This window comes from Cibotium barometz, chromosome 4 (genome assembly GCF_041138505.1).
Source record: "Cibotium barometz isolate CiBa-2024 chromosome 4, ASM4113850v1, whole genome shotgun sequence".
In the NCBI taxonomy this organism is placed as follows: domain Eukaryota; kingdom Viridiplantae; phylum Streptophyta; class Polypodiopsida; order Cyatheales; family Cibotiaceae; genus Cibotium; species Cibotium barometz.
The window spans coordinates 20,389,338-20,414,930 of record NC_141049.1 but is presented as its reverse complement, the minus strand read 5'-3'; the positions used below and the strand labels follow the sequence as shown (position 1 = coordinate 20,414,930).

Below are 25,593 nucleotides of genomic sequence, written 5' to 3'. Positions count from 1 at the left end.
TGACGGGCTGGCGGGCACTGATGGCGACGGACTGGTGGCTGGAGTCGGGGTGGCGATGACGTGTAGAGGCCGCCCTTGGAGCAGCTGAAGCCGGTAGAGCAAGCTGGGACACAGAGCAGTGAAGGGTGAGGTGACCTTGAAAGGTGGCCGGCTGGAGATGAAGGAGCTGTGGGTGATCTGCAGAGACAGAGTTGGGGGCTGAAGTGGCCGCCTGGTGAGAAGGGCTGGTCGTCAGAGTGCAGATGCAAAGGAGTGCAGCCACAGGTGCAAAGGGAGAGCAGCAAAGAGACAGAGGAGCGCAGCTGAAGGTGTTGCGGCGGCGGCAGAGCTGACTGGGACAGCTGAGGAGAGAAGAGCTGGCTATGGCTAGGGAGCCTTTGGGATGCAATAAAAGGGGACAGAGTGAAGCAATAAAAAAGTGTGGTGCTGACTTCTGAGAGAGCTGCTTGGGGGAGCAAGGAAACAGGTGACTATGGAAGAGTGCTGCATGGGCAGATGTGATGTGTCTCTGAGGAAAGGTGATAGGGATTAGCCAAGATTAATGGGGACTGCTTGGTGAGTATACATCCCTTGTGTTGATGTGAGGGTCATGTATGTGGTAAGGTTGTGTGAGTGAAGCTTCTGTGTCGAAAGAAGCTGTATGAAGTGTAGATTGGAAATCAAAGATGAAAGACACTGGTGATGTGTCTGCTTATGTTGTTGTGTTGGTATCCTGTGTGTGTTGATTTGCAGGAGAAGGCGTGATTGACGTGTTTGGTGGTGTAGTCCACGGGTTACACTCTCACAGCGCACTTTGTGCCAGCCTTTGATTACCTCGTCACGCACACGGTGGAAGTGTACGTGTTGCTGTGTTTACTGGATTAAGGTGCCCCTGTTTTGTGCTATTCTTTCTGGTGAGGGTGGGTGGAGAACCGTGAGAAAGTGTTCCATCTGGTGGCTGGTGGTGCCCCTTGTGTTTGTTGTGTCTTCCAAGGTTGCTGGGTAGGTAGCTATAGAGGCATTTCTTCTTTTCCCAGCCTCCCGACACCTACGTTAAAGGAGTGAATAACAAGAAAATGATTGCCATTAGGAGTCTAAAAGCAAACATAATTGTTGGTTCTAAACCTTTGGTATCTAAATTTTTCATCACACCGGCAGACACTATGCAAGTGTCTCTGATCCTTGAAAGGGGATGGATGGCTACTCGTGAATGCCAAATCAACTGGCGTTTGAACCAAGTGACCTTAGAGTTACCCATGGGAAGAGTCACCCAACTTCTTTCGGATGGAAATAATGACGATACCCCATCAGAGCTAATAGATCCTAATCTACCCATGGGAAGAGTCACCCGCCGACCTCTTTCGGGTGGAAAAAATGATGATATCCCATCAGAGCTAATAGATCCTAATCTACCCTCCTCATAAAAAACCAAGCCTCCATCTCTCAGTTTTGACTCCAGTGAAATGCAAACAATGAAGATCAAGGAGATTTTTGTAAATATCTCCCCCAATATTAATGTAGGGTCCCAAACAACAGACAAAATTCTTGCACAAGGAAAAATGTGGTGGGTTCCCAATCCAAAAAAAAACCTATTGATACAAGGCACCAATTTCAAGTAAAATCCGCAAAATATGGGTGCCAAAAGAAACTCTTAGACTCCCAGAGATACTATGAGGAAAATTATCGTGTATGGATTCCAAAGCATAGTCTCAAGGCAAAAATAACTACATGATCTGAAGCCCATACATCAAGGGAAACCAAGCAATGATTCCTTCTAGATACCTCCATGTTTTTTTCCCTCGTCAAGGGGTTTTACAGGCACGCATGCACACACACACACACACACACTATTCTCATCTATTATAAGACTCAAATGAAATTGGATACCTTTATATATATATATATATCTTTCTCCTACAAACACACACACACACACACACACTCACATGCACATTTCTCATTTTGGTAAATCCCTTATTAGTGGTATGAAAGCTTTGTTGGTAAATTCACATAACTACCCATTATTTTGGGTCCATTCACATAAAGGCGACTTCCTAATAATAAACTAAACCTAATCTACTGCATGCGAGATTTACTCGACTGACATGGCTAGGGCTGGCTATGGTTTATGACCTTGCAAACATGTTGATGGTGAGGAGCCAGCGATGGCTGGTTATGGTTTATGACTCTGCAAATGTGCTGGAGCTTTCATGGCAATGATTGGCAGCTTCATGCAGCTCTACCTGTATAAATTGGTGCAAAGTGAGTGCTTATACACTCACTTAGCCCGTGTCTTGTGGTGGTTTGCCATGTCTCTTGTGCTTGCATCAGCCGCCGACAGTTCTTCCTCTCACGTAACTCATATGGATTTACCTCTAATATACTAGTAATGGTATTTAGACTATTGAGTCCCATGATGGCTATGAATGAGAATCTAGTCTTTGCTCTGTACAAAATTATGAATGAGAATCTAGTCTTTGCTCTGTACAAAATTATGGGTTGATGACTCGGCTGAAACCCATATTGTGCTCTCTCCATATTGCGTATTCTTTAGAATATTCATTTTGACTTATAATGCATGAATGGATGAGGACCTTTGGCGGATTCTTATCTGTGAACTAATATCTTATTTCGGATAATATATTCTCTAGTTTTTTTTGCTACACTTACAGTTGAGTCTTTCTAGCTAAAATGAGCTTGGCATTGCACTTATGAGCATATCTTGAAATCTAATCTCTGGTTGCCCTAAACCACTATACACACACCAAGGTTACAGAGTAGTGCATAACTTTTTCCTCTGAGTATTATGTTACGATGCTCGATGGTTATTTGATATAGGCTTGATATAGACTAATTAAGCATTCTGTATTTTCTAAAAAATTTAATTGAAGTTGTACATGGCTTAGAACTCATGATGCTGATTCAATATCAATGATGATATGTTGTTGGTTTTTCTGTGGTGATGATCTTTTAGTCTTTTATGATTGCATCTACAATTGAGTCTGTGATGGTGATTGATCTATGCATATGGAAATCTAACCTTACCTTATGATGCCATAATCTTTGATTCACAAGTATTGACAGATCGTCGATAATACAGGGATGCGCACTATTTTTCTTGAATCTGCGATGTGCCCAGTATGGGTTTTAATAGGTTTATAAGTAAAGAATATCAGTTCTCTACACCCAATCATGTATGGCTGGTTGCCCTTGATGGTGATTCAATCTCACACAATGTTGATTTTGGTATGGGAAATTTTAGGGTCTGTGACTAAACTGCAATTGATCGTTTTTTCTGAGTAATTTGCAGATCTCTCCTTCATCAAATCAAATGCTTCTAATTCCTCCTAGCCCAAGGTGTATTCAAGCATGCTCTACAAGCTGGTGAAGACAGAATTCAATTTCATCAAGTCTACAGTGAGATCCAAGCTCTTCATCAAATATGCAGGTGACTTTAGTAAAACAGAGATTAAGCTTTCAATATTTGGTCAAATCTTGTGTTTCTTGGCTTAATCCTCTACTAGACTCATTGCTATTGATGCCTTTGAAAGCATTTGAGCTCATTTGAAGTCTTAGGCACCAAATCTGGACTTCCCGCATACTCTATTTTTTGCACATAAAACAGAGCATTAATTTGCTAATCAGTGATTAATCAGTGCTAATCACTGTACTTTGGTGCAATTGAGGGTTCAAATTAACCATTAGGTATCTGATACAGATCCCTATAGCTTCAGATTGCAATTCGGAGTTGGTTTGATACTCCAACCATCCCGTACAAATTGGTTACCCTTGATTTAGTGTAATTTCTAGTGATTTTATGCTGATAAATTTGTTGTAATCATCTATTAAACACTAGATTGAGTTGTAAAAGGGTAGACACTGCCCTTGAATCTTGAAATTGGATCAAGAGGTAAGACCCCCTTCACATCACTATGAGTTCAGCACAGGAAATAGCCAAATTTAATGGGGAGCAGTTTTATACATGGCAGACAAAAACCATGTATTTGCTCATGAGGAAAAATCTGTGGGGATTAGTTGAAGGGAGAGATGAATGCCCAGAGAGAGGAGAAAATGAGTGGAAGAGCAGGAATGAAAAAGCATTGGGACTTATTGCACTCAGTTTAAATGATGAAATCATTCATCACATCATAGGGATACAATGGGCAAAAGATGCATGGGATGAACTCAATAAATTATTTGGTACACAAGAAAAAAATTCAAAGATAAATCTGTTAATGCAATTCTACAAATTGGACATAAAGGAAAGTGAACCTTTAATCACACACTTGAACAAATATAAAAGCATTAAGCAACAGCTGCTGTGCTGGCAGCTTTTGGCAAAAAGGTAGAAGATGATGAAGCATTAGCTGTACTTCTGAAGAGTGTGGACAAAGGTGATTATGAAAACATTGTAGCAACACTAAAGAATGTACCTGAATTGAAGCTACAAGAGATAGAAGCAGCTCTACTAGAGCAAGAGAGCAAAGGCAAAGAGAAGAAAGGGATCGACTCAATAGTAGGAGAGGAAAAAAGCATTCTTCACCCGAGGAGGATTCTCTCGAGGACGAGGATGAGGAAGAGGCAGAGAAGGAGGAAGGACCTTCACTTGCCACAAATGTGGAAAGCCAAGACACATGGGCGAGAGACTGCTCTACAGCAAACCCAGTAGAGAAGGAACGACATCGGCAAACTTCATGGAGGCTCCAAAGGAAGTGGAGTCGGATCATCTTTTCTGAGAGAGAGAGAGAGAGAGAGAGAGAGAGAGAGAGACCCCACAACCCAATGTAACATGCCCCAATAAAGTAAAACCACCTCTGAGCCACCGATGATGTAGGCCACGTGGTAGATGTATATGTGAGCACTTTAGTCAAGGTCGCGGGCACTTATAGTAGCCTTGGACACATAGAGAGAGAGAGTGTCAAGGACTATGGAGTTTAGGGACTTGAGGCACTGGTCGCGGGCTATCAAGTAAGAGGGAAACTTGGTATAGGGTCCAGGTGTGCTAGGATTATTCACTTGAGGGGAGGTGTTGAAAATACAATTGAATAGGGTGTGTGCGGGAACAAGCCCTTGGTTAGAGGCTGTAAAAGAGAAGATGTAATTGTGAAAGAACCTGTGAAAAGGTGAGAAGAATCCACTGGGAGAGAATAAAGGGTAGCATGAGAGAATTTAGGAATGTGGAGTTATTCTGGGAGATATTCAGGGAAAAGAGAAGAGGTGGAGAGAATCAGGCAAGAGGTGGAGATATTCTGGGAGTGAATCATGGAGAAATCAATGGGATTTGATGCTTGATGTAAACTCTATAAATTGAGGCATAGCCCTAATGAGAATTTGCTGGTTTTTGTGTATCCATGCCTATATTAATCTATTTGCTAATTACCCACTAATTACATCTTAATTTTTTGCTAATCACTTTGTTAATGATGTTGATTCTAGTGTTTGATCCACCATAGCTCATCACAATGCTCAAATTTCAACAATCTATTGTGATATAATCATATTTAACATTTTCACTGGTCAAGTTGGATAAGGTTCTTGGATTTTTCTGACTGCTTATGTAGAAGACTAAAAACACACACTATAACTGTAGTATATATCTCTTTAAAATGGGAGATATATGGAACCTCTAGCTTGATATTCTTGACCTTAGAAGTCTAGCTCTCCTCACTATCTTTATGCTCAATGAGCTGATAGGTTTCAAGTAGATGGCTTTACTTTTGGGGTGAGATCAGGGCTCACAAAATAATTTTTCTATGCATGCTGGTTGAAGGCATTCCTTCTCTTATACTTATCTCAAACTCTAATAACTTTCTTTTAAACTCAATGAGCTGATAGGTTTCAAGTAGATGGCTTTACTTTTGGGGTGAGATCAGGGCTCACAAAACAATTTTTCTATGCATGCTGGTTGATCAGGGCTCACAAAACAATTTTTAGATCCTACCACTTCTAAGGGGTGTCGAGATTCCATCGCTGGCTTGTCTTGGCATGCATAAAGGATGAAGAGGCTCAGAACAAGATTTTGTCATCTATTAAACCTAATATAATTTGGTTCGACCATGCCTATGGTATGTTTTGAATCACTTGGAGGATCTATTTCACACATGCATACACACACATGCACACACACACACACACACACACACACACACACACACACACAGTAGAGAAGATCAAGGAAGCACACAATGAGATAATAGACAGATAATGAATGTGTGCTATACAAAGATGATAATTATACCCCAATAGGGGTGTATACTAGCATGGCGAAAAAGCCTCCTAAAGAGGGAAAAAGTACCCTGGCTAGTCCTAGTGTCACACATATCACTACCAAATATAGCTAGAAATACCCCTTGGCATGAAGGGGTAACGGAAAGGCTCTGATACCACTATTGGCCTAGTGGGTTGCTGTAGACAGGCAGGCAGGGTTAGGGTTAGCTCAGAACATAGTCACACAAAGTGAAGTAAGTACATAGTACACATAAGATGGTGATTGCTGCTGCAAGGCTTGAGATTGCATTAGAAAGTGTTGAGCTTGTAGGTAAACTCCATAATGTCATAATAATGTAAGAAGAAACACATCGAGTGTAAATTAAACATGCATAAGGATGATATAATTAAAGTTTATGGTTAGAATATACTTACAATGGTGAGGTAGCACAAATGTGTCCCTCCCTGTTTGCCAAAATTTTGTGGAATTGATCACCATAAATCCATTTGGATGTCTTTCATGGTTTCTTGAGCGCCTCCATATGCCACATCCTTAAACCACTTCACTTCACATCTAATATAAAAATTTAGAATGTCTTGAATCTTACCTTTAGGATGTATTGAATCACACCATAATAATCAAGCATTGCTCCACTTTCTTGCTCAAAGTTTGCCAAAACCCCACAATCTTGGGTATTTCTCTTTGTATCTATACGGTTGACTACGGAAATGCCTTCCTTCAAACCACATGGCATTGTATACCTTATACTACCACCAACACCAAATGAAATATATTTATGATATTGAATAACCATATCATGAGATTCTACTTGAATAAAAAAAGAGAAAGTTGAGACACACTTACATGAGGCTCGCATCCTCTTGCGTACTCCCATTCTTCTTCTGTCATGTTATCTCTCCATGTTATTTGGCCTTTTTCATTCCTTCATAAAGACAATCAATAGAACAATCTTTTGGAAGTGATGCAGAAATGGAAAGCCTCTCAAATGCATCCTAAATGCTCTTCTCTCCTCGTATCGGTTTCTCCTCACCTCTTTATACCTTACCACCCACCTCTTCATAACTCCACTATTGAGAATACAAAATGTATTCACCTTCTTCAACATTGGTGTGTCCATTCTCGTTGCTCTTCCTTTGCCTTGTGCTACTACCTCGTGAGAGACCCGAGGATCGTCGCATAGATCTTATGCCAGGTAGTTCCCCACCTAACAAACCCGCATATCGTGTGAGTACCACACAAGAGGAGACCATGAAGTAGGTTAATGAGCTTTTGGAGAAGGGTTTGGTTCAGCCAAGCTCCTCACACAATGCGCTCCATCATTCTCATTACTCCACAATCGTGGCATTGTGGGATCCACTCAAGCGAGATACTCTGAAATGTGGACACATGCTTCTTGCACTAACCAATCCTCTGCCATGCTTCCTTCTGGCCTAGCTCTTTGCCTAATAAAACCCTTAAAGGTCTTCATGAAACGCTCAAGGAAGAACATCCACCAAGCATGCACACAGCACACCGACACTTCATCTATCAAGTGTACCACAAGATGCAATTAAGTAGTGAGGATAGTTCTTGGAAGGTTTTCCTCTATCATGCACACTACCTCCACTGCCATTTACTTGAGCTACATCAATAGTGGATGGATGGACCTAAGATGGAGTTGAGTCCATATAATTAGCATAACATGTCTTACAAAAACTAGCGCAACAATACAGCCATGTTAGAATTTTAGTTTTTCTTACCTCGCCACAATCCCCATTTTGTAGATGGCCTCACACACTTTTGGATCTCCACACCGCTAATGCATATGGGAAGAATGAACTATGCAACACAATACATACAATCAATGTTATGTAATTACAAATATGTAATTACAATGAAAGACCATCATGAAGCTTATATAAGTAAATTGAATATATGTGAAACATCTTGTGCTAATCATGTGTATTATTTCCTCCAACTTATTAAAAATTTTCTTATTAGTTTGGAAGTATCCAAGTCATTTTTTTACATCTAAGAAAATATGACATGCATTCACACAAACTATAGAATCTTCCACACACAAGGGAAAAATTTAATGCAGGATAATACCAAATTATTCTTTACAAATGAGATTACAAATTGATGACACTTCAGGAAGGAGATTTAATGGTGATCTCAATAGACTTTGAGACTGGGAATGTTATGCACTAGCAAGGGCGCACAACATATTGAAGATAGATCTAAACTCGATCATCTCAATATGATAAAGGATGTTGCTAAATCCATCTAAATCCATCTAAATCCATCTCAATATGATAAAGGATGTTGCTAAATCCATCTATATATAATACCTAGGGCTAGTTGTATCATAGGTTGGCCCACGTCAAACACCCTATGACTGGTCTAGATGAACCAAACCGACCACATTACCTAATGATTGGTGTGTAGCTTACAGGTCCATCTGAGGTTGCATCATAGGTCAGCCCATGTCAAACACCCTATGGGCTGGTCTAGATGAACCAAATTGACCACATTACCCGATGATTGGTGTGTAGCTTATAGGTCCATCTGAGGTCATTTAATAAGCCCCACCATTTGAGGACAGGGTGTCTCGAGAAGATCTCCTTTCACACAAGACCACTTACATGAATCCTACTTGGTATAGTGCTAAGTGTGTGCATAAGGAGCCCCACAACAATCCGGCCACCTATGGCTAACATCTAATGTCTAAACTTAGCATTGTCAAGTGCTCATGCATGCTGAACACAAAACGACTACTACTTATAAGAGGGCCTTACAAAATAGAGCAACCCATCATCACCCCTATATAAACACACCTATATAAACACAATGCTAGGGTGGAGCATTGATTTCTAACATTACATTCATCTCTAACCATTAAGTGAAGGTTTAAAATATTGATGAGATGGAAAGAGATGACATTATTGTGATATGTGGAGGACATGTGGAATAAGCATAATCACCCGTTTTTAACTTGGTAGGCATCACATGCTTGCTGAAGGAAGAGAACACACCCCCTTTAACAGGGTGAGAATGATAACAATGTCCACCTTACTAGAATTATTTTAAATAGATTTACAAGAAGGAAACTTTATATACTTTAATAGTAATTTCACCATAGACCTCAAAAATGACACTAGCACTTCATTAAATTTAGTGCTATTTTAATCGAAATTTCACCATAGACCTCAAAAATGCCACTAGAACATTAAAATTAGCATAATTTACCTCACTAAAATACACTAGCACCTCATTAAAATAACACTAGCACCTCACTAAAATAATACCAGCACTTCACTAAAATTAGCACTAGCACTTTACTAAGATTAACACTAGCACCTCACTAAAATAACACTAGCACCTCACTAAAATAACACTAGCACCACTAAAAAATAACACTAGCACTTCACTAAAATGAGCATAATTCATCTCACAAAATAGCTTTTCCACATCCTAACAAGCATTCATCATACACCTTAACACAGTTCATATCAAAACATGACTTGTTACCTATGCCTTTGACACGTCCTACAATCGTCCAACATACCTAGTTTGGATAACACAAATGACATCATTTTCTTATCATGAAAACTACTCCATAATATATGTGTAGTAAAATAATCATCCAACATAACTAATTAATTTGGATAGCACAAATGACAACATTTGCTTATCATGAAAACTACTCCATAGTGTATGTGTAGTAAAATAAACCAAAATAGATTCAAAATTAAATGATGGCCTAGAACTCCATTGCATCATTTTCTCATTAAGAAACTAGTCTCTTTGAGATGAAATACACAAAATATAGTGTATGTGTAGTAAAATAAACCAAAATAGATTCAAAATTAAATGATGACCTAGAACTCCATCGTATCATTTTCTCATATTAAGAAACTAGTCTCTAGTCTCTTTGTTGAGATGAAATACACAAAAATAGATTAAAAAATAAATGTTTAACTAGACCTCAATTATCTTTAAAAGGTTTTTTGCACTCTATCCTAAGGCCTTTTTATATCAATCATAATTCCATAAAGATGAATTTTGATGTGTACACATGGAGGAGAATAATAAATCAACCACTTTCCCATGGGCCATGGTCACATGCTCAAAGCAAGGTTAAAACACACTAGTGGATAGGTATGTGCAAACAAGGTCCATGGTAAAACTTGAAACTACATTCTTTGAAACTACCAAGGCTTTTACAATGACAACTTGTTTCTTGTTTAGTTGTTGCGCACTAGTTGACTCCCCATGTTACTTTTGATGAACGTTTTTTTACATTATTCAACTTTTACGCACGGATAAGGTAAGCTTTGATGTAAAAAGTCAACTATGACAACCACCCTAAGACATGTATTATAAAAAGAACCACTATTACAACATCCCATGCAATTCATACACATGCATCAAGTATGCTAATGTAAATGTGGAAGACCTAATGAAAATGAGTAGAGGCCAGCTTGGCTTTTTAACACTCCCCTCTTTGTTGCTAAGATAATATTCTCCTCCAAAACATAATTAAATAAGACTAAAAAACTTAAACGAATCCATAATGAATCTCCCTTAAAATCTCTAATACATATCATAAAACACTAGTAATCGCCCTACCGCAACACACATACACGCACGCACGCATGCACTTACGCACACCACACATGATGTGTGCATGCATGTGTCCATGTCTATGTGGATGTACATATGTGCACCTGTGCAAACCATTGCATATATGCATGAGCAAAGTGGGAGAGGAGAAGATGAAAATAGAAGGGGTAAGGGAGAGAAGAAGGGGTGTGTTGGGAAGGAGGAGGTTGTGGAGGGGGAGGATAGTTGAAGAAGTAAGGAGGAAAGGTGGGGGTGATTATAACAAGGCACATGGAGGGGGGAGGTTGCTAGGTAGAGTAACATAGGTGTATTGAGGTGGAGATTACTAAAGATAGGGCAAGGAGGCAGAGGCGAGAGTAGGGGAGGTTGAGGCAAGGAATGGAGGTTTGTATAAGGCCCATGGGGGAAGGGAGTAGGTTGTTTGATTTTGCAAAATGTTTGAATCCACTATTAGATGGGAAAGAATAAAATAACCAAAAAGCTTTAAGCAAAGGTCCACTGGATGAGGCTCTAAGAGCCCTTTCAATTGAAAAGACAAGTCGTTATTATGGGAGATTTATTGTAGCTAAGTGATAGGCTTTATATGAAAGAGACTACTAAAGAGAAAGGAAGGAGTTGTGGGGTTACAGGAGGGATACCCCACAACATTTGTGCAACCTCTTTAACCACATGGTGGGCAAACTAAGTGAGGCTTCTCTTTATTTTAGAATGAGTCAGGCTTCACATGTGAGAGGTCACTCACATCATACGTTTTAAATTAAAATTTGAATTTGGCATGTTATCACTCACCGAATTGAAGACCTTGTAGCTTAGTGAATAAGGACCAAAAGCTCTGTGAAAAGCAAAGAGGAGGCCAATCTTCAAAGCCTCTTCTTAATAAGTTGGGGCTTCAAACTTTCTTATTGCACCTCCTTAGGCTCTTAATAGAAAATTTTCGCCACCATGCGAGGGTATGGGGGTGGATGGGCCCACTAGCTTGGGCACACAAAAATCTTTGTCCATGCAAGGGTTTGGAGGGAAAATGGGCCCACTAGCTTGGGTACACATTATGTCTCTAAAGGGCATCATGTGCTTTTTTTTTTGAAGGCCAATGCATTCAATAGAATGTAAATAAACTTGGCCTTCTGAACAAAATTGTGTCCATTTCGCCATAGTTTCATTTCCTCTCAAAACTTGGCCTCGGCGTCGCTCTCTAATCAGACAAGCTGTGCCATGGTGCATGGGAATCCTCTTGCAAGAGTCAGATTAAATGCCACCAGGGCCAACTTAACATGGTGGTGTGGGAATACTCTCTAAGGAAGATGGTTGTAGACAACAAAGATATGTAGTGGATACCCTTGGCTGTTCTAGATCTATGGTAAGGTACATACAATGCATAATGTTGTTGGCACTCTAGATCACCTGTAGCATGGACTAAAACAAGCATTATGAGGGGAGTCCTCATCACTCATGAGTCATCACATCAGAATGACTCATGAGTCATCAGGAATCAGGGTCACTGATTATTATTAGTAGGCACCAGGCTGGATACAAGTATAAGTAAAGGCAATGGGGCAGCCACCAACTCCTGGTTTTGGAAGAACTGGACAGCATCACTCAACTCCACACACGCAAATGAAAGATCTCTCAACTCCACACACGCATCACTCCCCACACACACACACACACACACATACCCAATCACCGCCTCCTACTCTTTTCGTTGAGAAGAACCCATCACTATTGAGCCACTCAACAGCAAGCGGTTGTGAAGGCGCCATTCTGAGGCATCAAGCTCACCAGCTTATACAGTGACCTCCTGAGGCATCAAGCTCACCAGCTTATACAGTGACCTCCTGTGTTGTGCTTTTGTATCATTCCTTTTTAAATTGGTCAGTATCGAACCCATTTGGATGCTCTACCTCCCTTGTTGCTGTGTTTTTTAGTGCTTTCCAGCTGCTAAACGGCCTTCAGAGCCATTTGTCTTGTTAATCTGCTCCTAATTAGCCCAGATCATGGGCATCACCCAGCCCCAAAGGGACAATCTTCTTCTTTACCTTCTCTTAATTAGCGCTTCGCAATGCTTCCCAAATGCCTTAATTACTTGCCCAGATGCCGCGTTAATCTGCCTCTATGCTTTCCATCAAATTAGTCTTCTTTTCGGCCTACGAAAACTGCTATTTCTCTGTTAATCTGCTTTCAAGCAGCACATAATTGTCTACTACCTCCGTTATTTGTATCTCTTCTTGTTTTATCAACTGCCCAAATGGAAAGCTGTCTTTGAAATCTGTTTTTAAATAGCCCAAATGGAGTAATGTCTTCTTAATCATCTTTTAAACAGCCCAAATCGCCAGAATTACTGAAGGAATCTCTATAGCGAGCTGTGCAGGAGAAACCCATTGGAAAAGGGCCTTTGATGCAAGCTTATGTTCAATAGAAGGGCTAACAAGATGATGATTAGTGTCTTGAGCTTACTTGTGATGGTTTTTACAAATGTGCAATTAGTACTAATCAATGCAATTACAGAGCCTTCTGATGTGGAGGCTTTAATGCAAGTGAAGGCTGCACTGAACCCTGCAAGCATTCAAGCAGGCTCATGTGTGAGCACATGGGATTTTTCTGTAGACCCATGTGAAAATCTTTTTGGAGCAGAGAGTTTCTCATGTGGAATCAATTGTCAGTCATACAAGGGGGGCTTGCAAAGGGTCACAACTGTAAAACTCGACAGCTCCGGCTATGGGGGAGCCCTCTCTCCGGCCATAGGGAACCTCACATTCCTACAATACCTGCAAGTTTTCGGAAATGCCCTCGGGGGCCCCATTCCGAGCTCAATTGGGCAGCTCAACCAGCTCGTAATCCTCGATCTTTCGGTCAATTTGTTCTCGGGCACCCTCCCAGAGTCTTTTGGCTCGCTCCAAAGCCTGCAGAGCCTGACTGTGGCCGACAATTTCCTCCGCGGTGTATTCCCAGTTGCCCTTAGCAATTTAACCGCCCTCGTTGAACTCAGAATGCAACACAATCTCCTCAATGGCTTGCTGCCAGATTTGAGCTCACTCAAGCAACTCCAGGTGCTGGACCTCTCTAGCAATGGCTTCTCGGGGGGCATCCCTCTACAATTCCCCCCACTTGTCATCTTAGTTTCTTTCAAAAACAATGGGTTGACAGGTGGGCTATCAGAAGACCATGTTAATGGTCTTAATCCAACCCTTAATGTGCTAGATTTGAGTGGGAATAACCTCTCTGGCTCTATTGATGCCTCCCTTTTCAAGCATCCCTCTCTGCAACAACTTAATCTCTCCAACAATGGGTTTACTAAGATCATCAGTGGGGTGAAGGATCCTGTGGGGATAATCCCATCGCAGATGGTAGCAGTTGACATTAGCCATAACAAAATTGCAGGCAATTTGCCTAGTGTATTTGCTAGCATGGAAAAGCTATCTTCTCTGTCATTGAGCCACAATGCTTTCTATGGGAGGATACACATGAGCTACGCCCTCAAGGCGGTGGCAGGGATGGTGGGGTTGCAGCCATTGCAGAGGCTGATGTTGGATGGCAACTATCTCACAGGTCCGCTACTGCCCCTCTTTATGAAACTGTTGCCAGGAAGCATTGTGGCTAGCTTTGTGGATAATTGCCTGTTGAGCTGCCCCTCAAGACTCTTCTTCTGCCAAGGTGGCAATCAGAAGCCTGATATCATATGCAGGCTTTTCAATACAAGTGCTTGAGGTTCTTTTCTACATAGCAGGGGCGGTGGCGGAAACGTGAAATGGGGTGAGAACGTGGGGGGCTAATGGCTACCAGTAATGGCTAATGGATGGTGGAGATCTTGGTCTTTTCTTGTTTCATGGATGATTGCAAGGTGTGCTCAGGAATGGGCAGGGGCTGATAGATGGGTGATCCAGGTAGGCAATATTGCTTGGCAATGAGCAATGGCTAATGGGTGATGGAAATGGATTATGGACAATGCATTCCTGACATGCTAAAGATTGCTTAGCTGCCAATGCTAATGGGTGGCAGAGATCTGTGTCTTTTTTTGGTTCCATGGCCAGTGTGTGTGATGGGTCAAGTTCATATCAGTATGTTGTGGGGCAGACAAGGTGATTGAGCTACACTCTTGAATAGGGAACACCGCATGCCTGCGTGCGCGACAAACTACTGGTTTGAAGCGAACATGTAACCATATGGACATGATTTTGAGATTGAAGCCATTGCTATAGATGCAGTATGTAACCACAAGCTTGAATAGATTGCTCTTTTTGGATGATAGAGCCAATGGGTAGTAATGGTTTATGTGCTTGTTTATGTGCTATATGTTTTGATGGGTTAATGGAGTGGGTACTGATTGATGTTAGGTTGATGTGAGGCATTGCTGCTCCTTAGATTTGGATGATTTGATTGTTGCTGCATTTGAATTGATTCTTCTTACTGAATATATATATTAATTATGTGCATAGTGTGACCACAAGTAATGCATTTCTGTAACCTTACAGAGAGCACTTTAATCACGGCCTTCTTTTAACTTGGCTTTTGAATTTGAATCTTGCACGTGTGTCACGTGTGTGCCTGTCACTCTACACGCTTAATAAATGATTTCCGTATTTTCTTTTTAATTGTGCTTTCATTATCATGGCGCGACAATCAATTTTATATATATATATATATATATATATATATATATATATATGTATATATATATATGTATCCTATAAACCTTTATAAAAAAGATTTTGATCTTGTGAATTTTGAAGAAAGTGAGGAAAGGCCTACACATTAATTCTGAAGTAAAGTTAGAAAAGACCTACATATTAATGTTCAATAAATTTATGGTAGTTAAATAGGTTATGCATGTGGTTCTTTTACACTGTCGGAAATACACCTTTTTTTCTAACCAGTGAAAAAATGGACGACCTTAAAGCTCAACTTGTTTTTATTGAAAAATTGCGTAAATTCAAGGCTGGCCAAATTTTAACCGGTTTTGTTCAATTTGAGTCGTGAAAATTACACTAAAGGACGATTTCTTTTCTAACACTGGTTCTGTATTACATCTACAAATAAGTTAAATTAGCTCTGCATATGGTTTTATATTCCAAGTATTATATCTATGAACAAACAATCACCTAGGAACACTAGTAGGTATTATCTTGAGTCCATTGCCTACAAAATTAATAGATTATTAGCCGCACATTAGACTCACATCCTTTAAAAAAATCATCTTCATTATCATATGGCTTTTGAGTGGATTGAGGCAATTTTTATTTTAATCCAAGCTATTGTAGCACATGTACAATATATATACCTATGCAAAGCTAGTCAAAGCAAAAACAAAAAAAATCTTTGGTAAGGTTGTTTACCAAGTTTTCAAACTTTGAAGCAAACTTGAAGAAGCTAAAGCTTCTATTTCTCTTTTATAAATGTTTTGAAAGCATCAACTTGTTTAGCTAGGAATAACTTTTTTGGAGCTTTTCATCGAGAACGACAATGTGTCACCTTGACTTGAAAAATTTATTTATATATTTCACTTGTTTTTCCACCTTAAGAAAAGGGTGAAACTTTTGCCTCATGCCTCTAACAAGAGAGTAATTCACGGGTCTAAACTAAAAAATCTTGGTTAAAATATGACATTCTTGGATAAATTGGTGCATAATATAGTTATAATCTTGGCATGTAGTAACATTTTGATTGGTTTTTAATATTAAAAAATGATAACCTTAAAAAATGGTCTTCATTTTATAAGGTCCACCAAAGAAAATTCTTACAATAAGCATTTGAGCTACTTATCACACGCGAATTGGAAATAGGACAAGGTTAACACTTTTGGAGAGTGGACCAAATGTAAAATAGGCTACACATCAAGGTTGGATGTAGACCAAATCACAATGGCTTTTGGGGGACTTGAAAAAGAATTCATATAAGTAGCCCGGCTCTTACATCTTACAGTGTAGGAGAAAATGGAATGCCATATATAACATGGTGATTGTTTTTTTTTTTTTGGCTAGGCAAGTGGAAGGTGTGGTGTGTAATGTAACTAGATTGGGACTTGCATGTTTCTTGTGGTTCTTACTACCCAAAATCTCAAAAGGTTCATTACTGAAGAAAAGTGGACAATCATGTGTAGCATAGCAATTCAACTCTCATACAAAGGAACGTCATGTGTAACATAGGTATTTAACTAGCCACATAACGAAAAGAATGCATGAAACATCCTATACCACACAAATATTCAACTAGTACTTAAGTGTAAATAAATATGGCATGCTCTTATCCGGTTTACTCAACAAAAGCTAAAAGGTCTTGTGCAACATGATTGTTTTTAAAAGTAAGTGAAAAAAGGTGGCATATTGAAGGAAAAAGGGAAAGGTTTCGTGTGCATTCTAAGATGCAAGTGGGATGATGTTGTGCAACGTGTATTCAAACTTGAGTGCTGTATAATAATGTTGATCTTGATGTTTTCATGGTTTAACTTATTATCAAAAAGCTTAACGGTGACCATGCTCTTAGAGACGTGTATTCAATCTTAAATATTGTGTTGCCAATGTGGTTGACTTATTATCAAAAAGCTTAAAGTTGACCATGCTTCTATAGAGAAAAATGGAACATTATGTGTAACAAGCGCATTCACCTAGTACATAATTGTAGACTATTATGGGATAATCTCATGTTATTTAATATCTTAAAAGGGAACATTATGTGTAACAAGCATATTTACCTAGTCCATAATTGTAGACTATTATGGCATAATCTCATCTTATTTAATATCTTAAAAGGGGGGAAATATGAAAGGTCTAGTACACTATGGATATTAAACATTATACAAAACTTGGGATCTTGTCATGGTTGAATTAGAGAGTGGAAGATTATTCATATTGTGTAACAAGTCCATGAAGTAGCCTTGTTGAAGGCATACACAACATCCTTTGTGTTTGGATACAAGATGATGATAGTTAGTCGTTATGATGTGAAATTTTAACCAAAGGAAGTACATCAGCTTACCATATTAGTTTGTTCACTTTAAGCTATGTATCCATTGTCATGGTCAATTATAGTATCCTTAAGAGTTGAATATTACAACATTGTTGAGAATGCTATGCCCATTTATCTTACAACTTGGCACACATTCTTGGAAAGTTCTATAACCTAGATTCTGTTACCATTTATCTATTCTAGAAATTGCACATGCCTATTTTCTAATGTGTTTTTTAAGGTTCCTCAACACTATCAAAACCACCAAGAAAAATAGCACATGCCTATTTTCTAATGTGTTTTTTAAGGTTCCTCAACACTATCAAAACCACCAAGCTTCTAGTGTAGTCAAAAGCTAAATAGCCACATTGTCCCTAGCTTAAGGAGATCTTTAATTGGTTTAATCAACCATGGGCTCACTTGCATCCAAGTCGATGAGCTCCTAATGCTTATGTAGTCAAGGCTGTTTATGTATCTAAAACTTATGTAGCTAATTCGATGAGCTCCTTGTGCTTATGTAGCCAAGAATGTGTATATATCTAGAACTTAAAACAAGCTCTTCAAATTAAAGATAAAATAGTGCAAAGTATAAGATGGATAACATTTTACAAGGTTGAAATGATAAATGTATTTTACCTTAGCAATAGGTGGGAGCCTCTCTCTCTCTCTCTCTCTCTCTCTCTCTCTCTCTCTCTCTCTCTCTCTCTCTCTCTCTCTCTCTCTCACATGCATGTGTGTGCACATGCACCACGCACGCGCACACACACACACACACACACACACACACACACACACACACACACACATAACTCACACATAACTCACTAAAAAATACTCCTCTATCTCTATCTCCCCACAAACACACAAACACACAAACACTCTCTCTGGCACATCTTTGTTTAGATGCATCCCTTAGCATGAATAAATTGATTCACACATATAACCCTACATTTCGGGACCATTCGCATATGATGAATCTTTAGTAATCTCACCTAATCTTGTGTATGTGAGATTTTACTCGCTTGACAGATTTCTCCATTTCCGTAGAGTCCACCCTGGCCGCATGCTAATGCTTTATTTTTGGCAAGCTCGCTCTAGCTTGCTAAAGTTTATGGACCTGCACATTACATGAAGGAAGCCGATAAATGCAGATTATGGCTCTGCAGATGCGCTGTGGGGGGCAAGTGGTGTTGATAGCTATTTGGAAGCGTTCTCCAAGCTCTACCTATATAAAGGGAGCAAGGTGTGTGCGGAGACACACTTAGCCTGTGGATTGTCTTGTGGTTGTTTGCCATGTGTCTAGTGTTAGCATCGGCCGGAAGTTCCTCCTCTCAGGTAACTCTTGTTGATCTACCTCACATGATGACTGAATCCCTTAGCGATGGTAACTCTGTGCTTATTGTAGACCTATGGGTTTATGACTATATGGAAACTCGTATTGTGATAACGCTTGTGTATGACTTGTATTACATGATGATGGGATGATGACCTTTGGGAATCCTATATGTAATACATATCCAATTTCGGATAGTTTACATGTTAGAGGTGTTTCTCGGTTTTTATACCATAATAAATTCTGATTGTTTTTTAGAAAAGATTCTTAGTTTTTGGATTTTACTGATAACGCTAGCATGTGCATATCTTATGAATCAGCTACGGTGGTATATGAGTCGTCTGTTTTTTTTAAATAAATTTTAAAATAAATTTGAGCGCGACTCATAACCCTGGTTTTCTATGCACGTTGATCCTATATCACCAATTGATAAAAGGGCTAATAACGTGGATTCACTATCATATTTTTTGGGTTTTTTTGGGTTGTATTAACTAGGGAGTCAATATCATGATATTTACAAAGTGATTTTTAAAGTCAATAAAGATTTATACTCACCGATTGATAAGAAGGGCTAATAACGTGGATTCACTATCATATTTTTTGGTTTTTTCTGGGTTGTATTAACTAGGGAGTCAATATCATGTATGATATTTACAAACTGATTTTTAAAGTCAATAAAGATTTATACTGGCACGTTGAGGTTTATCCTCAAATGCTAATTGACGGTACACTGCATATGGATGTGTATTACTGTGATAACCGGCTAATGGCATGTAACCGGGCATGCATGGTGGTGGCTGAAACACTCGGTGGATTCTGGAAATTTTATCAGACCTCAATATAGGCCAAAGAATTAGTTACAATAACGTATAATCTGAGAATTTAACCCTCTGGGTTAGATAAAGAATGGTTATATAAGGATGTAAATAGCTTGGAGAATTGCATGGAGGCCACCACTAGAAAATATTTCATAACACTACTGATAAGTAGTGATTATGTATTCTTATACAAATGTAGTTTTTTGAATTCTCCTAAGACTTGCTTAACTGGATGAACAATACTTGGATTGTTGTGATATTTTCTAGGGACTATCCTCTGAGATACCCGAGTACTAACATCTTGATAGGATGTTCTATTGACTTTATTAGTGGTATCTATTGATTCTTTTTAGGAATACTAAGATGTTAATCATCTTTCATAAGACACAATTTTGGGTCTCTCTAACTGAGATCACTTTATTGCCAATTATCTTCCACTTGGTAGATTACCCCTTTACTTTGAGATAATACTATATTCTAGATATATCAAGGGGATTGATCCCATCACTGCATAAACCATAAGCTATTTCAGGTGACATCTATAACATGTGATGGGTCCTTTGATACCTGCACAGCAAGAGACACACACGGGCTAACTCTTTGTTTGTTTGTTGAATGGATGCAAGTAACATGATCTATTCACTCAAAATGTTTTCGTGGTTTATGCTCTACAACAACTTCTTTTTTCACTTAATGGAGTCACTTGCTCGTTGTACTTGTAACATAATTATTGTACACAAATCTATTGTTATATAATCATGTTTAATGTTTTACTAGAGTCAAGTTGGATATGGTTCTTGGAGTTTCTCTGACTGCTGATAGAACACACACACACACACACACACACACACACACACACACACACACACAAAATTGCATTCACCCACATGAATATGAAGATATGAGAGACATGCATGAAACGAGATAAAATTAAATAACACAAAAGGCATTGGGAAACCTTTTTCTTGGAAGCTTGGACATTCTTTGGGGTGTGTTCATGTGCAGGTCAAAGAAAATCAAATGATAAAAATATTGAATCATGTGCCCAATCCTAAAAGCTAGCTCTGTATTTGAGTACACCACACACATACCAAAAACAAGTTGATAACTGTTCTTGTTGTAATAGTCGAGGTCCATTTGCAAGGCTAAACACAATGAAAAAAGTTCATACTAGGCGTAACCAAAGGATGAGTTAAGGAAATGTCTAGGTTAGTTTTTTAAAAATTGGTTCAAGGTTTCTTAACAACACCCCATGGTTTTAGAAAATCTAGATATATAAGGGGATCTATAGCTATGAATCTATCCAATCCATACTATAAAAGAGGCACTATCAATGCCATATTTGATGCAACTATCACCACAATTAAATGTGAGTAGCTAGCCGAGAAGCTACTTAACATTGTAAATGCTAACTTTTACTTGGGAATGGGGTCTCCTATTCCACTTAATTGTTTCTCCTCACTTTCTAAAGTTTATTAATGCCCTTTTATTCTTAAATCATTGGCCAAGTTCCTTGATTCATAAATCTTACATAAAGGGCTCCATACCTTCATAGTTTCTCAGATGGCTCACTTCTTATATTAGACTATTGTATGTGTAATGTGCTTCCCCTACTAGAACTTAAGGACCTCCTCTTTAATTTTTCTAACTTCATGATCATGTATCCCCTCCTCTATAGTCACTATCTCCCATAGCCATTTCTCCTTCGTTCAAATGTTAGAATCTTGGCAGGGGGAAGAAGTGTAATAATCAAGTTGTGTGTATTTTAAAAGATGGGAAGTGTAATAATCAAGTTGTGTATGTTTTAAAAAAGAGGAAGTCCTTGTTACATAATATGAAGCTACATAGAGGGATAGTTGGTGTAAATAAGGCGATATTGGGGCAATTTTGAAAGTTGATCTTATAATTTCTAGAGTATGAAAAGAATGCTTATGGGTGGGCAGGCCCCTATAAGTGCCCGGGAGCGTGGTGTTATCCACATTCTCCTCTATGGCTAGGCGGTGACCATGAGCTCTTGCCCCTCTTTGGCTATGGTGGTGACTACGTGATGTAACAAGTCACCCCCCAAATTTGCAAGCATAGCGGGAGGGACTCCCCCATGCTTACAAAGTTTACCATTAGATGATGTTTAGTTACGATGACATGGGGAAGAGCGAGATTTTCCTAGGCTTCTTCACCCACTAGGAGACTTGAAAATTCACATTGGGTGCTACTTGGCATATCAAACATCATCTAATAGTGTGACCAAACTTTGTAAGCACATGGGGGGAGCCCCCACATGATTGCAAAGTTTAGTCACCCATAAGACAATAAGTTTGGGTACGATGGAATCGAGAGAAGAGTAGGATTTTTGAGGGCCACTCAAGCACTAGGAGACTTGAAAAATGCACACTAGGTGCTACATGACATATAAAACATCTTTCGACAGTGACCAAACTTTGCAAGCATTTAATTTAGGTAAATGGCTTATATGTGGGTCTAGAAGGGTATTTTAGATCCAATAAATATTTGTATACTTGTGGCTTGATTTGCAAAGTGTTTTTGCAATGAAAGTTATGCCTTTACCTTAAGTTCATCATTTGTCCTTAACCTTAACCCTTGTTTATTCTCACTCACATTGTTTGCAACCAATGAAGTTGAGCTTAGTTAACGCCATGCATTTTTTCATGGTATCATGGTGTCAAAGTGGCCTCCTTATGGGTTTTAAAAATTCTATAGCCAAGGAGATTTATTTAGATTAAACAGGGTTGTTTTGTTGAAAAGAGAGAGAGAGAGAGAGAGAGAGAGAGAGAGAGAGAGAGAGAGAGAGAGAGAGAGAGAGAGAGAGAGATCGTACTACTAAAAATCAAGACTTGCATGTCTATCTACAATAAGTTAGAGCCCTCAAAACTAAATCTAGAAGCATTTCTTGTGTGGACTCTCTACATCCAACAAGCAGCCAAAGACAAGCTCAAAGTGATAACACGGAGAAGAGAGAATTAAGCAAAGGCTAAGAGAGAGTTGTAGGTGGCACAAATGAATGAAATAAATTAGGAGAAAGTGATAGCTCTATAGCTTTTTATAGTAGCAAAGAAAAGAAATTGTAAAAGCACAAAAAAGCAATTGTAAAGGCAAAGAGAAAGGAAGAGACTAGCTCCTGAGAGCTAAACAATCAATGAGTGCAACTATGAAAACTAAGAGTGCATCACAAATAGAGTTAGCAACTCCTTCTTGTCCTCCTCTCGCCTTGAGGAGAAGTACTCTAAAATTTCCTCAACTCATTGTCAAGCTTCTCTCCATAGTCCAAACCTTCTTGTCATCCTCTGTGCTTCAGGAGCAGCACTCTGAAATTTCATCAACTCATTGTCAAGCTTCTCTCCATAGTCCATACCGTCTCACGGCTGCCAATATTGCATCACTCCAGGCATCACCACAAGATTAGGGCTCGATGTTCTTCCCTTTCCTTAATGGTCATTCTCTTTGCATCTTAGTAAGCCCAACCCCTTTCCCGCAGAAAATAACTGCACTCTCTCAACTAAAATCTTGTGCACAAACTTCATAGTAGAACTCTTGTTGTAAACAAAGAACAAGAACTTCTCAAAAATACCTGCACTCTCTTAACTAAAATCTTGTGCATAAACTTCATAGTAGAACTCTTTTTGTGACAAAGGACAAGAACTTCTCAAAGTGGAGATGTTGAAATTATGGGTCTGCATGTTTAGTTCGTGGCATGAGCTTAATCAATGTGTTGTGCATTTTGCACTAATGATTTGAGGGGAATGTGTGTTTTCCTAATTTGGTAAGAGGGTAGGCAAGGGTTCCCACACATAATAGAACTCATGTTGTAGCAAATGACAAGAACTTATCAACGGGGAGATGTTCAAATAACGTGTGCAGATTTGGTTGGTGGCATGAGCTCATCAATGTGTCATGCATGACTTTGCTCTAATGATTTGAGGGGAGTGTGTGTTTTCCTAGTTTTATATGAGACTTGGAAAGGGTTCCTCCCATGATTGTATGGTTCTTTAGCTCAAAGGTTATTTGTGGATGTAAATGGATAATGTTTACAAGAGGTCACATGCTTGGTTCAAGGTAGTGTATGCATTTATTGTAGACACATACATTGCATGCATCTTGTGTGCACATTTGTTGCAGTCACACGCATTGCATGGATCTTTCCTAGAGGGGTCTATTAGATCTATAAATTTGAATGTATTTGGAGCTAGCCTTGATTTGTAGAGTGATTTTGGAAGTTATGCGACATTATGGATAACTCTTCTTAATTCTCATTCATTGTTTCACTCATTAAGTGTAACTTTTGTTTGATAAGGTATATTTGAATGGGATGCATGCATGGCCACTAGGAGAACCTTTTTGGAACATAATTTCTCATTAACCTATAGAAAGGAACCTCTTAAAGTTTAAGAATTAAAAAAGGATTAGTTAAACCAAAATTAGATAGAGTTGTCAAGACCTAAATAAGCATAACTAGAGCTAGTGGAATGCTTTTTGGATGTTGTATTTTAATAAAATGATTATGGGGGCTCAAGAGAGCATAACTAATGTGTTACTAGCTAAAATCTATAGAGTTTAACCTTAAAAAAGGGGGCTAATCATCTAGAGATGCATATACTATTCTATTCGTTGGGCCATGTTATCCCATATTAGAGAAGGGACTAGATGGTTAAAAAGCCTTTAAAAACATACGCATGAATAGAGGTATAAAGTGGTACGAAAAGTGGGAGTTTTGGACACAAGCATGACGGTAAAACATTTGTTATCAAGTCCCTTGATTTATATAGTTAAAGATTGTTTATAGTTAATTTATAAGAAGATTATGGCTATAATTAGCAAGGGAAGTTGGTCATGTAGAAGTGTATATCACGAAGTAGCTAAAGATAAAAGGTGTGTGAGATGTTTTTGTTTTGATGTAGAATTAAGGTAGAATCTGGGCCAAGAACTAGGTAGAGGACAAAGAAATGATCCAAGTATAGTATATAGGTTAGCCAAATACAAGATAAGAGAAGAAATTCTAGAAAATGATTCATAACTGTGACCATCAAGGATTTAGAAGACATTCAAGGAGCAATAGAGTAGGACATAGCTACATATGTGTGCAAAACCCACCACATGGACCCCAACTTAGTGGAAGACATGGAACAATCTTAATAAGTAATCAAAGTCAAAGGCCCATGGTATTCAAGGAAGTAAAGATAGAGAAGATAGTATCAATTCATAAGACTAGGAATAGGAATCATACCAGAGAAGACTTGGTTTAATGAAGACCAAAGAGAGTATCAAGGTCACTCTCGAACTTGGTTTAATGAAGACCAAAGAGAGTATCAAGGTCACTCTCGAACTTGCAGTCTTACAGAGAATCATACCAAATAAGGCTTGGTTTAATGAAGACCAAAGAGAGTACACTCTCGAATATGCATTCTCAAAGAGAAGCTTCTTGATAATAACAAGGAGAGGTGTAGATGATGGATGAGTGGACCTAGTTCATATTCACCTTCCAACTCCTTTTAGTCAAGTTCTGCTGACCATTTGTATAGTAGAATGACAGGGTACGAGCCTTACAGATTATTAGTATATGTTATTTCACATGTATGAAATGTTTTGAAAATTAGATGCATCGGAAGACTTTTCAAATATCTACGAATATGACTAGATTTTTAATATGTTTCAAACTCAAATATAAATAGATTAGC

The 25,593-nt window shown here is 38.9% G+C and overlaps 1 protein-coding gene and 1 long non-coding RNA gene across 2 annotated transcripts; one reads left to right on the top strand and one right to left on the bottom strand.

Moving 5' to 3' along the window:
* Positions 1-12,382: 12,382 nt before the first annotated feature.
* On the bottom strand, positions 12,383-13,336 carry LOC147639019 (uncharacterized). The gene is made up of 2 exons (XR_015264105.1): positions 12,646-13,336; positions 12,383-12,608 (listed from the first exon to the last, which is right to left on the bottom strand). It is a non-coding gene; the product is annotated as an uncharacterized LOC147639019 (long non-coding RNA).
* Positions 12,545-15,056, top strand: LOC147639018 (uncharacterized). The gene is made up of 2 exons (XM_086786621.1): positions 12,545-12,684; positions 13,134-15,056. Exon 2 carries the CDS (start codon positions 13,219-13,221, stop codon positions 14,515-14,517), a length of 1,299 nt encoding a protein of 432 aa, XP_086642747.1. The 5' UTR covers positions 12,545-12,684; positions 13,134-13,218; the 3' UTR covers positions 14,518-15,056.
* Positions 15,057-25,593: the final 10,537 nt, after the last annotated feature.